At 37.9% G+C, this 13,254-nt stretch overlaps 1 protein-coding gene across 1 annotated transcript in view; it reads right to left on the reverse strand.

Annotated features, from left to right (window-relative positions):
• LOC133990188 (contactin-associated protein-like 4) overlaps positions 1-13,254 on the reverse strand; it is a 90,183-nt gene that overhangs the window by 52,918 nt on the left and 24,011 nt on the right. Inside the window, exons 4-8 of the mRNA XM_062428396.1 lie at positions 11,875-12,022; positions 9,066-9,272; positions 3,730-3,905; positions 3,479-3,616; positions 255-522 (exon numbers count right to left, since the gene is read on the reverse strand). Of these exons, the coding sequence (XP_062284380.1) occupies positions 255-522; positions 3,479-3,616; positions 3,730-3,905; positions 9,066-9,272; positions 11,875-12,022 (937 nt within the window). The remainder of the gene's footprint in view (positions 1-254; positions 523-3,478; positions 3,617-3,729; positions 3,906-9,065; positions 9,273-11,874; positions 12,023-13,254) is intronic.

Consider the following 13,254-nt stretch of genomic DNA (forward strand, 5'->3'; position numbering starts at 1 on the left):
GTTGATACATTTGTTGCTAGGCACTTTTTTTGGACAAATGGTGCAACAGTAACTAAGGGAGCCGGGGCTTAGATAAAGGTTAATTGTTACAGAAGTTTTGTACTTGCTGTTTGTAAAAAACAAATCTGCCATTTCATACTTTTCATTGACCTGATTTATGGCTTAATTAATTCATATGTTTGGGATGAGAATTCCAGGGAACAGTGGGGACTAACTGAGTCTGAAGATTTAATTTATTTTTGGTTTAGACTGACCTGTGCTGAGCTCCAGCAGCGCCCTGCCAGCTTTATGGATCTGTAGGCGGAGTCTGGCCTCACTCAGGTACAGCCAGACCACGCCCCCTTTCTGAGCGAGGTCAAAGGTGAGCAGAAGCCCCCCCTTGTTCCACGTCCTGAACTGAAACCCCACGGTCACGACCCCAGAGGCGGACGCTGTCGCCCCCGGCAACTGGAGAAAGCTCAGGGGGCCTGGGAACGTCACGGCAACGGAAACTGGCTCAGCACAAGAAAAGGTCACATTGCCCTGAGACAGAGAGATGCAGAGAGGAGAGGTGGGACAGGAAAAATGATTACAAAAGAGATTAAAAAAACAAAAACAAAAAAAACCATGAATATTAATTAGTTGCATAGGGCGTGTCGCTGTGACCTCATGTCGCAGGGATCTCATCAGCAAGTCTCCTTAAAGAGGACACCGATATTACCATAATGATAACAGCGAGGCTTAGAATAAGATTAGGAGAGCAAACTGAAAAGTCACCTACTATAGAGGTAAAAGAGATAAAGAACAATCATGAAAAAGCGTAGTATGTAGCATGCTCACTGCTACAGTATCTTAACATCTCTCTTACAGTCCACTGATGTAAGTAATGACACTGGGTTCATTGCTAAGGCTGCAGCAGTAATATATTACAGTCCCAGTTCCAGTCCTGGCTCCTGACTGGGAATAAAAGTCTGCTTTCTTTAAAACACTCAGATGACATCTAAAAGCCCTTTCAATGCAGTTAAAGTGATATACAATAATTAATATTGGCATACCACTGCACAACACAAAGAAGAAAAGTTACCTTAAAAGACCTTATAAAGCCTTAAGACTCCTGCACTGACACACCACCTCTCCTCCACCCACAGTCACACATTTTCTTCATACTAATCACTCCTTCACTGAGCCATATGAACCACCATCTACTCGTTGTATTAAATTTGTGGCTTAAACCTAAGAGCCTTTAGCAGAGCTTCAGCCATGCATGTACATTTCTGAACCTCTTTACCATTCATGTTGTTTTTTTTCCCTCCTGTCTGGACCTTTACTGTAATGAGAGAACCAGATATTACTCCCGACGGAAACGCTTCACGGCCTCTTCCCAATTTACTCATTGTGAATGTAGAAACATCTGAAGGTCCTAATAGCCGAGATGAGGCGGCATTAGTAAGAGGCTAATCACACCATCTACACTTCTTTGTCTTGGCTTCATTAACCAGTGAGCAGCTCATTTAGCAGCACCAGCATCCAGATCAACCAACAGTGTCCGATACTTCTCCTCTTAAATTAAATCCCTGCAGGAGACAAACGGAATCTATAACACATACACTGTGCAAGAGATTTTTTTTAAAAAAGGTTCTTAAAAACAAACTAAATTTAACCCACAAGAAACTCTGAGACAAAATTATACATGCTGGTCTGTGGTTCCTAGAGCACTGTGTTGAATAATTGGTTAGTATTTAATATTCACAATTCACAAAAAAACCACACCAAGCAGAATATTTTATCAGAATTTCATGGAGGGCCACAATCAGAGGCAGCCATAGCAGATGGGCTTCAGTGGCCTTTCTAAAAAAATGATGCTCTACAGGCTGAACTTTAAAATGACAAAGCTGTTCTCTACCTGCTGTAAAAGAAGACATTACTATAACTACTTTATAGTGTGTTGTAAACCATTCATTATATACTGCCTGTAAATATGAACTGGGGAGACCTTAAGTAAAGTGTTACCAACACTTTAACACACAGTGTGTTAAAAAATAGATTCATAGATACAGTCCATAGTTTTCCATTTCCTTCACTGTCATTACAATTGTTTTCCGCTCAGCACTGTTTTTTTAAAATTTATGATATTCATAAACTACATTTTATTTTCGAACCATATCATCTAATGCTGCACTTTTATTTCTTCTGGGATATACATTTACTCCTTTACGACTACTGATTCCTTGTACTGATGGTTCATCTAAGAAGTGAAGATACTGAGTTGGACATAAAATTGATCACAACAATATAACATTACAAGTCCCAGAGTAACTGATAGCACAGTGTGGTCATAAAGACACCAAACGCTTCTTTAAGCTTCTGTAAGTTCAATATAAACACACTGCAACTGTCCTTACATAACTAACCTATAGACTAATTTATCTTGGAATTATTTAGCATCTTAAAATAATGTACATACTATTAACATCACTGTATTAATTTCAGTACATTATAAGTCTTAAGTGATATTTGGTGTCAATGTAGAAATATTGCATCATTGAACCAGGTCTTTTGAGTTAGCTTAAGATACCAGCAAGTACACTTTAAGTGGTTTCAGACTACACAACCACTCTGTGTGAGGTAGCCTGGTGCACAGAATGAAGAGCAATGGCTAATTCTGATTACACAGTTTACATCAATATGTAAATATACACAATATACATTTTCAAACTTTATCTATTCAAGCTATATTTTTGCAATGCTTGGGAATTTATACTCAAGTCTTTATGATCACTGAGTAGTTTGAGAGGGTTTTAACGCAGAGAGATGCACAATATTCGGATCAAGGACGTTTTTTTGTGTCCATGTGGTTTAGTCAAATTTAAATGGGTTAAAATGTGAAAAAAAGTATGATTACCTAGCACACATTCTTTTTTTGTGGACCCAGCATAACATTTCAGCTTTTAATACATTTTGAGAGAATATATTAGAGGATTATGGCAAAAATGTCTAAGTGGTGTAACTTTGTACCAAATAATTCAACTTGCTTAATAACACTAAATTCTCAATAAAACACCACATCAACTAGTTTGGCATAATCTTACATTATAACTTTTTATAATAAATAAAAGTAATGGAATACAATTGTTCTAAATATTAAATTTAATCTGGGAAATTAATTTGTATTATTTATCATTTAGTTATTATTTGTATAAGTACACTTAAATACACTATATGTGGATAAAATATTTAATATTTATAATTATTTTGTGGTTACACCATTGATGTTTTCAGGAGAGCATTCAGTCTTTTGGTTAAAAACAATGTTTGAATTGCTCATCTTGCAAACCCTTATTTGTCACTGACCCATTAATACCCAACATCATTCTTGGTTGCAACCAAGACTGCCGCCAGGTTAATTCTCCCTTCTGATAACAATATTTAACTACTTCTAAACATCTCTGTTCAATATCAGATGCAGTGAAGTTAGTTGTGTTTAGCCACCTTAACTCACCATCACAGTAACTTGGTTGTCTTTGTTTTTCGCTAGTTCTATCAGGTTGAGGTCGTTGTACAGCAGGTTTTCCAGGCAGCCTTGGAAGTTCCTCTTGGACATGGCTGGTTTCTGAGAGTGAACAGCCCCAATACTCAGCTGTATGGGAACAAAAACATAAAGAGACACACACAGACAGTTACATGCACATGGAATAATCAAAATATGTACTGTTTGCGTGTGTAGCTGTGCGTCTGTACATTTCACCACACCTGCTCAATTTCCCAGTGGTTGAACTCTGCAGGAATCTGAACCCTTCTTATGTTTTTGTCCACAGTGAGGTTGAGGTGAGAGCTGCGCCACTCCACTGCTACATGGTGCCAGTGCTGATCATCTAACAGGCTGCCGAGGGAGGCGAGACGCCGAGGTTCAGAGGATGAAGTCCTACCTAGAATAATGGAGAGTGAGGAAGACGATGAGAGTAATTAGCAGGGGGGAGATGCCAAGAGGAAACATTGATAGATATCTCTATTTAAAGATTGCTTTCCCATAGCTATCTGAACTGGTGTTAAGAGACATGAACACTAGCCCAGTAAGTTCTTTATTGTGATTCATATTTTAATTTTCTCAGCATACCACAGAGAGGAGCATGCCTAGGTCAGTCTATCTAATCTCATTAGGGACGACTGGATATCTGCATACTAGAATTCGAGAACTGAAACCAAATATGTGATAAGGCATAATTTGAAAAACTGCAGAGGAAACATTGTGAGACATCATTAATGATAGATGAGCCGCAGTACTGTAGGTCCAAATTAGTGGATCCATTTCTGCATCCCCCCCAAAGTACTAGAGGAGAAACTTTGTGTTTCTGCTGAGAAGAAGGAACTGTAGAAAGAGCTGAATACAGTCTGGCATTAAAAATGTATTAGATATTCTTTAGGGAGAGACAATTTCAACTTCAGAGAGAGAGAAACCGAGACAGACTTGATGGACAAATGTATCTTTGATGTTTCAGCCTATTTTGTGTGGGAAAAAAACATTCATCTAAAGAGAGGAAGTATCATACAGAGGAAGTCTATCCTGTCAAAACGACTACTGTGATAAGTTATTGTTTACAGTCTAGACAAGTGGAAAGAGATGGTTCAATCAATATTCGAGGAAGGATAGCACTTAAAAACTAATAAGATCACCTTATTGGCATTGATTGATGGGACAATTATTATGTTGTAGCAGGTGGAGAAGAGAGGGAGAGGACCTTATGATTGAGTGTTTCTTTGGGTGGGTGATCTGATTACTAGTTGAATGACTGGAAAGAGAAAGCAGGAATCAATATGAGGGATTAGAGGGCAAATAAAAAGACAATCACTCTTGATTTTAATAGATAGACACTTGTGTCTCTATCCTTTTTGTTTTTGCTTTTTTGTGTTGGTGTATTTCTTTTTTTTACATCAGTTTTGCCCTCTTGAAACAGTACTGAGGTCATCAGGAAAGAAAATCAATCATACTTAAAAAAAAAGTGTCAGCAATGACTGCACAGAAAGTAGTTTGATTCTTTGGACCAGTTTAAAAAATATGTTAATATGAAATATGAAAAAGCAACGTTGTGTAGAGACAGCTGTCAGTGAAGGCTGTTATATGAAATGTTACGGGTCACCAAAAATCAATAGGTTACTTCTTGCTGGAAGCATGAATGTGCAAAAATATGTCACGGGTCAACACATATGAAATATTTAAAGATTAGTGTGATATTGGCAGAAAAAGAAAGGTCACGGAGGCTCAACAATCAAAACATTGTTCATCTTTGGAGCAGAAAAATTCAATGCAGCGATTTGTTTTCAAGATAAGTCAGTCATGTTATTACAAAGAGCTCTGCAGAAGCCTGGGACTTTTGAATACAGTGAATACGTACATGTGAAGCTGTGCGAGACAAAGTAGTACTTAACAAGAGCGAGCATGCTCAGCAAAATCTTCAGATAACGGATAAAAACTGCAAATGGCTACATTTTTTATTAATGTCCAGGAGGGTCAAACTGGATGTTGTTTACTTCATTCTTGCAGCCTCTGCTGAACATTTGGAGAGTTTTTTTGAGATTTTTTTTTTTACTCCAAAGTAACCCTGTATCATATCTAGTCTGCAATTTCCACTGCAGCTGTTCAGTGTGACTATAAATGTGATTACACAGGAAGATAACAGCTCTTATCAGGAACTTCTGTCATTGTAATCAACTCCAAACATAATGTTTAAACTCTAAATTATTTCACAAAGTCACATACTGATGCCTATAGCCAAAACATTTTGTACAAGCAAATATTTAAATATTTACTGATTGTCTATAAAGATATGATATCATTCAATACGAAATCTTCTGGATCAGGCCTTGTAGTTGTTCACGCGGTAAAGCAGATTTAGTTTTCTGTGGTCCCAGCTATAGAAATACCTTGTTAGGTTGTGTTAAATTTGCTCCAACATTAACAGTATTTAAAATCAAACCAAATTTCCTGTTTTCCTATGCTTTTGATTCATTTTATTGTGTTTAAAGTGTTGGATTGTGCTACTTGGTTGCCTACATTCATCTGTGGATGTACATGCTTTATATGCATGTTTTTGTTCTGTTTTGTTTTTTCAATGTGTTATATAAAGTTGACCTTGCCCTGCCTTCTCTCTCTGCCTTCACAAAGAAGGAGAGATGAGGTAACTTTTCAAATATATGTAGATTTTTAGCTTGTCGTTATGAGATACTGTGAAAATGGTCTGAATACTCTGCTGTCAGTATTTGTGGAGGTTATTGAGAAGATTCTGCTTGTTCAAGATTTTTATGGATCCTTTAAAATGATGTGTGTGTTTCATAATGTTGTGGGTGCACTGAAGGAGGTTTTAGACATCAGAGTCAGACACTTCAAGGCTTCTTGAGGGTTGTTTCAGGTACTGAGTTTAAATATCTGGCATGGCATGTTGAATTGATTTAGATGTATGATTTCCAAATGGCCCAGAAGTTCCAGACCAGTGGTTCCCATCTTTTTTCAGCTTGTGGGCCCTTCAAATGAAACAATGTCTACTTACATACCCTCAACACCAGTTTCACTACACCTCTATACCCAAGAGTAATTTTTCTCTCCAAACTTTTCAGATTGTTTCCTTTGAATAATTATCAGATGGCATAAGAGAACTGTCCTGCATATCAAGAAACAGCAAAGATTATAAAAAAGTGTACGGCAGGAAAAATGTCCTTTATTTTCTATCCTTAGGCATTGTTGTAGATGCCCTAAAAATTTGCGTATTGACTAATAAACAGAAATCTAAAATCAGTAATACTCAGAACCCCTCTGCCTTCATGTTGGGCTGGAGTAAGACTAACCAACCCTTGGCATGTTAGTTTCTCAAAGTGACTTAATTGACAGGAAACGACTGTGCTGAATTATGATCCAACAAAGATACAAGTGCTGTTTTTATGGAGGTAGAGCAGAGAGGAAACACAATAGTTTAGGAATCTTAATTAAGTGGCATGTTTATTCCAGCTGTTAGGAGCTTCTGTAAACTACAGAACAAAGAATGAACTAAGGATGATCTAGATTTAGGTTTGGTGTGCGGACACAAAACTAAAACAAATGGAGAAAAACAAGAAAATCCTTTGAAAGGCCCTTATTCTGAGACTCTAGGGCCCTTCAAAAATGTTCATAGGCTAAAGTATAGATGTTGAACTAAGTCTGACCAAACTCAACTTAAATTCACCTAAGCAGTTTAGTTTAGCAATAACTAAAAACAATTTCTAAGGTTTCCATCTAGTGCTCCGGTTCCTCTGTTATCCTGCACTGCATTACTGTTTCTCAGAGTTGCCTCATAAAGCTTGAGGTCAGACCTGGATATGTAAGTGTTGTTACAGCAGAGCAGACTGTGCATGAGCTCAGGGTCAATGCACACGGCATATGATGTACATTACACAATCTGTAACCTAAAAAGTCAGTGTAGACTGTAGAGAGGAGGAGGTAAAATAGAGAGGAAGAAAATGCAGGAGAAGGTAGAGACAGATATAATGAGACGCAGACAGATGAAGGGCATCCAACTGAAGAAAAGGGCTCAAGAATTACAAAAGCATATCCAAAAGACCAAAATATACATCAGTGTCAAGAAAAAAATGGAAAGATGAAAGTTTATAGCTGGAAAAACTGCAAATGGTCTCTTCTGATGTGACAAATAAAGGAATTGAAGATCTCAGGAGACAAACCAAGACAAACAACAATAATTGAGAAAATGAGGAAAACATAACAGAGTTCAGGGTGGGACAGAAGCAGGCAAAGATGAAAGAAAAGAAAAGACTGCTTATTGTTTTCAGAGTTAGTCTGTCGCAGCAGAAGCGGAAGCTGCTCCCAATCTCTCTTCTCATTTCAATGGATGGCTTTAATTTCCTCTCGCTGAGCTGAAGTGTCTCTTTATGGTGAGACAGTCTTTAAAGGGGAGCTGTCTTCCTATAAAATGGCACAGATTTAGTTTAAGGAGAGACAGTTTCTCTCTTTTTCTTTAAAGTCCTACACTGACTTCAAGGTGATGTAGCATTTAATGTGACATAGTGTGTAGGAAACTTTCTTTACAGTGACACATTCTTCACTCTCTATTTAATGTATTGCCCTCTTTAGGGGACTTAGCGCTTCCATAATAGACAGAGGAAAGTACAGAGGAGAGTAGAATAAAGGGAAGCGAAGGGAAATGGGGCTGAGAGCCCGAGAAACAGGTGACAGAGAGGAGCTGTGGAAAGAAACACGAGGAAGAAAAAGGATAGAAAGTGTTTCAATAGATGAAAATGGGGTGAGAAAGAATGGAGGAGAATTAGAGATCAAGAAAAAAAGTGGTTGAGCGGAATAAAGAGGGGATGAATGGATGGATGGATGATTGAATGGATGGATGTAGAAAGTATGTCAGCAGCCAGATGGGATTCTTGATGAGAGGTGAGCCATATGGTGATGATTCAGCATGGAAGCATGACAACCCCTGGTTTAACACATGCACGCACAAACACACTCATGCACACATTTACACACAAACACACACACACACACACGCACACACACACGCACACACACACACACACACACACACACACACACACACACACACACACACACACACACACACACACACACACACACACACACACACACACACACACACACACACACACACACACAACTGTAACTGTACACCATGCATCAAGTCTTGCAGAGTCCAGCCCTAACACATGCTACAGTGAACAGGTACCATCCATCATGGCAGTAACTAGAAAAAGATGCAGCAGCAGAGCGTGAGCCAAGATTTAAACCAATCAGGTGGCAGCGTTCCTGTGGACCATCTCACCCAACCTAAATTGACCTAAAGTTATTTCAGAGAGGTTTATATTGTCCTCAACCTTTATACAAATGTTCTGTACCAACACAACCATAAAGTGATTTACAGAGGAAAAAAAGTGTATAAAAGCTTATAAAAAGTGTTCTGCACTTTTCGAGTTACCTTTTAACCTTTTTGCAGATCATGTAGCTGCTCAAATGTATCAGATTTCTCAGTAGCAGTCAGTATCTGCCAGTAGATATCAATCAGTGGTGAGTTGTACTGTACCTTGTCTGAGCAGCAGCAGAAGCTTTCCTCTCTCCAGCTCCAGACTGAGGCTGAGTCCTGCCTGTCCCTCTGCGTGCATCAGTGTCCCACAATTCCTCAGGGTTTTAAACTTCAGAGAGACGACCTCTCTGGACATCTTCGGTCCGGGACTCAATCTGTACACCAGACTGCTGCTGCTGCCGCCGTCCAAACTCACCACATCAGAGGCTGAAAAAGAAAACAGGGAGACATAGCAGTCAGGGAAGATGTTACATTTACTGTCAAACAGAAATTAAGCATTTAAAGCAATACTTTTACCAAGACAGCATTTTATTATGAACATGTTTTCACCTGACCAGGTAAACATGTACTCAAGTGTCACTGTTAATCATCTTTCACTGTGGAGGAAGGTAGTCTTCAGAGTAGCACAACAAATAACCCATGTTTCAGAGTTGTTAAGTTCATGTAGGCTAATTTTGTTTGTTTGTGTTTTCTTTTAGCAGCGTCTGTGTGCATCAGACAGTGAAGAGAAACCTCTCAGGGAGTTCTGAAACTGAATCTGTTAGGCACATTTGATAAAAAAAACGTAGCACCATTGCTCTCAAGTTTGGGTTGAGTTGAGGTGAGATGAGGGTTAGGGTTAGGGTTAGGGTTAGGGTTAGGGTTAGGGTTAGGGTTAGGGTTAACTCCCAAATGAACATCAAACCTCACACACTGAAACACACACGCACACCATTTCAGAATGTTAGTGTAGTGTTAGGTACAGTTTTTTCCACATAAATACCAATGAGGACAAAACAATAAACAGGAAAACAGAGCCCAACAGCAGCCATAGACAAATACTGTCCTGTAGACTAAATCTACCCGCCCACCCGAACAAAAATTTAGCCCCCTCTTTAAAACTGACAAGCAGATGCTTACATGAACGTGAAGCTGCACCTTTGCTGGCACTGTGCATTTAACCTACAGCCAATATAGGCTAATCTCTGTGGATTTTATTTCCATAGACTACAATCATTTAATCAGACCAACAGGCCTTTTACAATCTGCCCTGTCCACTGACACATCTATGTGCCATAATGGTCATAAATTGTATGTCAAATGCATCTACCAACATGTGTTCACTGCCATTTGGTCTGTTTTGTGGAGTGAAACTTTGTTGACATGAAAGTTACTAGTGTCAGCTCTATTTTTAAATGATTTATTTGTGACACACTCTATATGAAAGACCTTTAATCTTTACTCAGCAATTTAAAGTGACAGCATATATTTATATGTCTAAAGTTTAAAAAAAAAAAAAAAAAAAAGAAAGAAGCTGTGACAGCCAAAGGTGTGACATGTGCTTATTTTCATTTTAAAAGCAAAGGGTGGGTTGACACAAGTGAGAAACTATTATTTTTTTGCAGTGGGAGTCAGCTGTGATATTAAGAACGTACTGTGAAAAACATAAGGTGAATGAGATAAACATCTATTTTTAAAAGTGCAACAGTGCAATATGTTTATTTTCACTGTGCTGATGGCAAATTTGATACTGCAAATCTGTTGTGAAATATCCTAAATGGAAACAGAACCAATTAAACTGTTAACACAATATGTTTGCGAGCTACGGGGAAATGTGAAACATGGTTGTTGTCACTGTTGATAAAAGAGGTGAGAAAAAAAATACAGCAGGAGATACAGCTGGTGGTAAGCCTTTGTGTCACTTGGTGTGCGTGTTGTGTTATTAAAAAAATGAAAAACACAGGATAAAATTAAACCAATAAGAAAAGGTGTGATGGGTGATATGTTAATGATGTACAAAGATATATACAAAGTAAAGCGATAACACTACATGGTGTCCAGTACTTCAAATAATAAGGTAGCAGAGGATGTTAAAAAGACATTATAAAAAGTATTCAGGGGATACAGTACATCATACTTAGAGTGGTGGTGAAAACTATCTGGAAACCACAAGATAAAGTCCTGGACACAAATACACACACATGCACACATACAATCCAGCCTCACAGCATCAACACTATAGGATATCTTCAATTTAGTAGCTATTATAAAACAAAACAATGTTTTTGTATGAAATTCTGCTATATAGCTGTTCAATATTTATATATATAATATACAACCAGCCTATAATCTGAGATTAAGGCGCGTACCAACAAGCAAGATTTGTGACATCCCAACTAGTTTGGAGCCAGTCCTGGTCCAACATGCAACTCACACAAGTGTAATATGGAAACTTGAAGCCTCCAGTGCACATATAGTGAAAATGGACTTGTTAGTGAAGAAGGAAACATCTTGTGTCTACTAGTTGAACTTTTGATGTAAGTGACATTAGCATATTCATAGATTCTGGATTTTTAATAAGGGAAAAAGGAGTAAATGGCATTTTTAGGATTTTAATGAGATAATTTAACTTCTTTGTGATATTGGCAGAGTATTCTTTATATTCCTTAAATAAACCTGGAGGGGTTCTTTAAAGTTAAATGCAGATAGCATAATGTCAAAAAAATGTGTTTCTTTGCTGCACAGAAACATTACAAACTTGTATTATATCACTAATCCCATAACTCTCATGTAATAACTTGTAGTGTTTCCCTGAAAACATCCTTCTTACTGCATTAATTCAGCTGTTCCCTCCTGTACACTTCATTTTATTACTTGACTAATTCATCTGATGCTCATATTTGATTTTGTAAACTAGATTATTGGAGTAAATGTTCCTCTAAGAATGCTTCATCCACTTTTCTACAAATCTTACCATAAAGTGAATTTGTTTCCAATAACCAGAGCAGCTTAAGTGCACAGTCAAGCTGGTGAAGAAGACAGGACTTACTGTAGGGACATCCGTAGGTCTCCAGTCGGAGTCCGATCCGCCCGCTGGGATTCCAGTCCAGAGGAATGAGGCGGAGGAAACGAGCGATCGCTGGCTGCTGCAGCTTGTACTGAACCACGCTGTCTGCATTACTGTTACCTGGAAAAGACTGAAAACACACAAATTCTATCAGAACACGTTGAATCAAGATTTAACGTTAATGTTCTTTTTCACATGGGTCAGAAATCTGCTCGCTAAAAGTCAGTTTTTAGTTCCCCCCCATATACAAGTTGTTTTATTTATTAGCGACCATCAAATAACAAAGACTAAAGTTAATTGTCATGTTTAATCTTTATTCAAGTAAATGAAACAGAACATGTATAACGAAACATTCTTGCATAATGAAAATGGTGAAACCAATCCGTGATATTTCACTGAACGCTAAATTCTTTTGAGAAGCCCAGTTTCTTCCAAAGAGTGGATCTGACTCCCTAAACCGATGGCCCTCTTTAATCTTTCTCGTTCTCAGGAGTATTTATGGCAGTGAAAAATTTCATGCTCCACTGATTCCTCTATATTTGACAGTGCTCAAATAATCCTGAGGGATGTTTGTTTCATACATAACACTATTAGACTACTCAATTCTTGATGGGCGAACGGCGCATGCCTGTATTCTCCAATTCGTACAAGGAGGAGGGGGCTACGCTGTGTGTCAGACAACGAGAACATGATTGATAAAAATGATTGAAACATTTTATATATGATTATTTTTTAAATGTTTTTTTCACCACTTGCCCAGGCATGTTGCTAGATTTACTAGCTCGATGTGGCATTTAACTTGCCCCAGGCAATCGGGAAAGAGTTATTGTGGAACCATGTAAAGTGACTAACTACATTTTACATTTAAACACACACACAAAAAAGTGATTTTATTTATTTTTCTTCCTCCTGTTTTCACCTTCAAACCAGTGAATAATCAATCTTCTGTTACATATTTGTAGAACTGGATATCATAAAAAATACCTGGCAGCTATCTTGATAATTAAGTTAGCATTTCTATCATTTTTCTTACAAAAATACCAACATATTTCTTAGTTCCAGCTCAGGATTAGGGTCAATAATGAGGAGCTGCTGTCTTTCTCTGTTTTATATCGCCATAACTGAAAATCTCTGGGACAAAACAATTATGATACATTTGATGACATCTTACAGGGATCTAGGAAATTATCATAAGGATTTTCTCATTATGTTCTAACATTTAATTCAAATGATTAATTGAGAAAAAAATCATCTGCACTACGAATTTGACATGCATCATTTGCAGCATCTGCCACCACTATTTATCGGCCTGCTCACTTACAACCCAAAACCACTTTGCTGTGCTGGCATTTTTTAAAAATA

This window comes from Scomber scombrus, chromosome 11 (assembly GCF_963691925.1).
Source record: "Scomber scombrus chromosome 11, fScoSco1.1, whole genome shotgun sequence".
Taxonomy (NCBI): domain Eukaryota; kingdom Metazoa; phylum Chordata; class Actinopteri; order Scombriformes; family Scombridae; genus Scomber; species Scomber scombrus.